At 51.4% G+C, this 5,044-nt stretch overlaps 1 protein-coding gene across 1 annotated transcript in view; it reads left to right on the top strand.

The window, feature by feature from the left end:
- Window positions 1-679: 679 nt before the first annotated feature.
- inhbaa (inhibin subunit beta Aa) overlaps window positions 680-5,044 on the top strand; it is a 9,073-nt gene continuing 4,708 nt past the window's right edge. The window contains 1 exon segment of the mRNA XM_068581348.1: window positions 680-1,829. Coding sequence (XP_068437449.1) covers window positions 1,259-1,829 — 571 coding nt within the window. The 5' untranslated portion in view covers window positions 680-1,258.

Genomic DNA, 5,044 nt, shown 5'->3' with positions numbered 1-5,044 from the left:
AGTCACGCCCCTGGTGGTCAGGAGAGAGAATGCAGCTTTAACACATGAAGCATAGACTTCTATACAACCAGAGGAGTCGCGCCCCTGGTCTTCTTACATAGAACCTGGAAGGTTTCCCTCAGCTCGTGGAACGTCAACAATTCTTGAGTGTATAATATTTTTACTGCTGAAGTAAAAGACCGGTCATAAAAACAGAGGAAGAAAAAAAGGAAGCTCGGCCTCGACGAGACAAGACGAGTCGTGATGTCATGTTGACTCTCGACAGACTAAACACATCCAGACCCTCAGACTGACAGACAGGAGAGACCACTCATCCAGGAGGGAGGGAGGAGAGAGGGAGGAGGGAGGAAGGAAGGATAGAAGGAGGAAGGGAGACAGGAAGGGAAGAAGGAAAAAAGGAGAAAGTGAGAGAGGGAGTAAGGAAGGAAAGAAGGAAAGAGAGAGATGAGGAAGGGAGGAAGAAAAGATGGAATGACAGAGAGAGAGAGAGAGAGAGAGAGAGAGAGAGAGAGAGAGAGAGAGAGAGAGAGGAATCTCTGCTCCAGTGACTGAGGGAGGGTGAAGGTAGAAGTTGAAAGAGCTATGAGTCACACAGAGAGAGGGAGGAGACTAGAGGAGGAGGGAGGAGGGAGGAGGTATAATTATGGTAGGAGGCTGCCAGGGCGAGAGAGAGGAGAGAGAGAAGCAAGAGGGAGGGAAGGAAAGAAGAGAGATAGAAAGAGAGAGAGTCCAGCCCACTCCGCTAAAACCATTCAACTGTTGAACGAGGGACTCATTCACCACGAGAGAGATAGAGAGAGACAGAGAGAGAGAGAGAGAGAGAGAGAGAGAGAGAGAGAGAGGAACTCCCTTCGTCCGGTAACTTAGAGAACACTCTGCTCAGACTTCTCCTCTCTCTGCCTTCATCCCTTCATCACACCGGAGGAGACTTTCTTCTTCTTCTTTTCTTTCTTTCTCGTGACGCCTCCACACTTCAGCCATCTGTCCGACGGAGAGACCAGGATTACTCACTCCTCTTCCTCCTCTTCCTCCGGCTGCACAGGTGGACACTTTGCTGCTTTCCACAAACTTCTGAAGAAGAGACGAGACGAAGAGGGGAGGAAGACCAAGACGGGAGGAAGACCAAGAGGGGAGGAAGACCAAGCGGGGAGGAAGACCAAGAGGGGAGGAAGACCAAGCGGGGAGGCGGATCTCTTTGACCATCCAGGACTGAATTCTCTTGCTCAGCATCCCAGAGTTCTCGAGGAGACCCGTCAGCATGTCGGTGCTGGCTCTGCTCCGCTGGACTCTCCTGGTCCCGGTCCTGATCCCAGTGCTGGTTCTGGTTCTGGTCCAGACCTGCAGCTCGTCCTCGGACCCGTCCGGGCTCCAACTGCCTCCGGCGATGTCTCTGGCATCGGGTCCGGACGCCGCCTCCTCCTCTTCCTCCTCCTCCTCGTCGTCCTCCTCCTCCCCCCTCTGCCCGTCCTGCGCCCTGGCCCGGATGAGGCGGGCCGAGGAAGAGGAAGGTGAGGAGCAGGAGGCGGCCCAGCAGGAGGTGGTGGCGGCCGTGAAGAGGCACATCCTCAACATGCTGCACCTCCAGAACCGGCCCAACGTCACGCGGCCCGTGCCGCGCGCCGCGCTGCTCAACGCGCTGCGCAAGCTGCACGTTGGCCGCGTGGCCGAGGACGGGAGCGTCACCATCGAGGGGGGGGAGGAGGAGGCGCGAGGAAGAGGAGGAGGACGAAGAGGAGGAGGAGGAGGAGGAAGAGGAGGAGGAGCGGCGGCGCCCGCGCCGACAGGAGACTCACAGGAGACCACGGAGATCATCACCTTCGCCGAGACTGGTGAGTGTGTGTGTGTGTGTGTGTGTGTGTGTGTGTGTGTGTGTGTGTGTGTGTAGATGCACTAATGTGTGTGAACAAATGTTGGAAAACCAAGATCTATCGATGTGTTCGTGGTGTCAAGGAATCTGTAACCGTTACTTGTGTGTGTGTGTGTGTGTGTGTGTGTGTGTGTGTGTGTGTCCAGCTGCTTAATTCCACCTGCGTACTTACTGAGCCAAACCCATCAGACACACACACACACACACACACACACACACACACACACACACACACACACACACACACACCTCTGTAATCACCTTCAAAGAATACCTCATTATCCACCTAAAGTCAGAGTCGAGGTGTGTGTGTGTGTGTGTGTGTGTGTGTGTGTGTGTGTGTGTGTGTGTGTGTGTGTACAAGAGAGATCCTGAATAATAAAACCAGCTGTTTTAAATGAGGTCACTGAGAGGTCAGCAGCATTCAGTCCTGTTTTACTCTCATCTTCATCTTTATCCTCATCTTCCTACTCATCACCGAATCTTCATCTTCATCATAATCTTCATCTTCTTATCATTTACATCCTCATGGAACTGTGCCTGAGTGGTCGTGTTCTCCTGTCAGTCAGAGCTGAGGGCTCAGGGTTCTCCTGTGGTTCCTGTCTCCTGTGGCAGCAGCTGTCTTTCGAGACGGCTTCCTGAAGAGAACCCCTTCAGGAACCCCTTCAGGAACGTCGGTAGCACCTTCTTAGCGCCCTCTTAGCACCCTCTCAGAAACCTCTTAGAACACTCTTAAAACCCTCTCAGAACCTTCTCAGAACCCTTTCAGAACCTTCTTGGAGACCTCTCAGAACCCTCTTAGAACCCTCTCAGAACCCCCTGTAGAACTCTAATCCCAGGGTAAAGAACAGATACCCTCTTAGAACCTTCTTGGAGCACCCTTAGAACCCTTTCAGGACCTTCTTGGAACCATCCCAGAACTCTCTCACAACCCCCTCAGAACCTTCTAAGAACCCTCCCAGAACCTTCTCAGAACTCTCCCAGAACCTTCTAAGAACCCCTTCAGAATCTCCTCAGAACCGTCTCAGAACCCCCTCAGAAACCTGACCCTTTAGAACAGACACCCTTGTAGACGTGAAGCTATTTTAAACTCTCTCCTCGACGTAACTCGACCCGCCGTGAGAATCCGTTGCACCCAGCCGGTCTTGTGCTTTGTTAGGAGGAACCGATGCATTCAGGGACCTCGGTAATTATGTTGGGCGGCGGCGGGCGGGGGGGCGGGGCCGGGGGTTCTTGGCGGAGACGAAGTGTCGACCTCCGTTCAGCCGCTCTGACACAATACCCTCCCGGGTCGCTTCCTGCCCGTCTGCTCACTGAGGACAATCAGGCTAATTGGACTTAATGGAACACATCGTTAGCGACATTCCTCGACCCGCTTTCATCTCCCTCTGGCAGGCGGAACATACCGCCCATTGTTGGTTCTATTCTGGTGGCCCGGTCCGTCTGGGGGTTCGAACCGGCAACCCGCTGGACCGGCGGCGAGTCGTAGAGAAAACACGGGACACGGTCGGTCTTTTCTTCGTCGTCCTCTCGTCTTTTTCCCTCTTGAAACGCTCTTAGAACTCCCTTAGAACCTTCTTAGCACCCTCTTAGAACTCTCTTCGAAGTCTCTTAGAACTCTTACAACCCTCTTAGAACTCTCTTCGAAGTCTCTTAGAACTCTTACAACCCTCTTAGAACTCTCTTAGAAGTCTCTTAGAACTCTTACAACCCTCTTAGAAATCTCTTAGAAGTCTCTTAGAACTCTTACAACTCTCTTCGAACTCTCTTCGAACTCTTACAACCCTCTTTGAAGCCTCTTAGAACTCTCTCCGAAGTCTCTTAGAACTCTTACAACCCTCTTAGAACTCTCTTAGAAGTCTCTTAGAACTCTTACATTCCTCTTAAAAGTCTCTTAGAACTCTTACAACCCTCTTAGAAATCTCTTAGAACCTTTTTAGCACCCTCTTAGAACCTTCTTAGAACAGACCATGAGGAGAACAGACCATGAGGAGAACAGACCATGAGGAGAACAGACTATGTGGGGAACCGGCCATGAGGAGAACAGCAACAACCTGCACAGTTCACAAAGAGCAGCATGAGCAGTGTTTCCTGCTCATTAGAACCTATGAGGTCACACGATCAGGTCGTGATCAGGGCATTGATCTTCTTCTTCTTCTTCTTCTTCTTCTTCTTCTTCTTCTTCTTCTTCTTCTTCTTCTTCTTCTTCTTCTTCCTCCATCAGGATGCTTTCATGTCTCTTCACCACTTTTGTTTACCACCGACTTGACAGCGTTGCACAGATCTAGTTTCGTGTGTGTATGTGTGTGTGTGTGTGTGTGTGTGTGTGTGTGTGTGTGTGTGAGTGTGTGCTTACTGACTCACATGTGGTGCCCATCAGGCCGAGCAGGGCGTCGACTTTCTGTCCCAGGCAGGCGGAGCCTGACAGTCCTGACTGAGGGCACACGCCCACAAGAGGTCTCACTGTGGACCAGGAGGTCACTTGAAACCTGCTGAATTAGTTTTCTTTAAACAGAAGCTTGTGTGTGTGTGTGTGTGTGTGTGTGTGTGTGTGTGTGTGTGTGTGTGTGTGTGTGTGTATGTGTGTGTGTGTGTGTGTGGTTTCCGATTCTGTTTCCACGTCTGTGAACAGACGTGGAAACATGCAAACACACTCTGCTAAGACACACAAACAAAGAAACAAATTCACACAAACAGCTGAAGGACACGTGTACACACACACACACACACACACACACACACACACACACACACACACACACACACACACACAAACACACATTCAAACACACAGAGGTTTGCTCAGCCTGTTGAACGCAGCTCATCCATTGAAGAGGGATTACAATGGACAATAGAGAACACACACGCAGTATGTGTTTGGACATATCTGTGTGTTTGTGTGTGTGTGTGTGTGTGTGTGTGTGTGTGTGTGTAAACACCCAGCAGGGTGTGTTCACTCACCGATGTCAACAGTCACATCCAGAATTAGCAGCTGACCCAACTCAAGCTCCGCCTCCTATGAAAGGCTACGCCCACCGCGGTGCGTTCAGGTGCTCCTCGATAAACTGCTCAAGGGTTGACTTGAACGAGACGTGCGTGTGTCTGTGTGTGTGTCTGTGTGTGTGTCTGTGTGTGTCTGTGTGTGTGTGTGTGTGTGTGTGTGTGTGTGTGTGTGTG

The sequence above is a fragment of the Clinocottus analis genome, unplaced genomic scaffold, assembly GCF_023055335.1.
Source record: "Clinocottus analis isolate CAN_PGR_092001 unplaced genomic scaffold, fCliAna1.0.p SCAF_18, whole genome shotgun sequence".
NCBI lineage: Eukaryota > Metazoa > Chordata > Actinopteri > Perciformes > Cottidae > Clinocottus > Clinocottus analis.
Note: the sequence above shows the minus strand (reverse complement) of the source record. Positions and strands in the feature narration are given on the sequence as shown.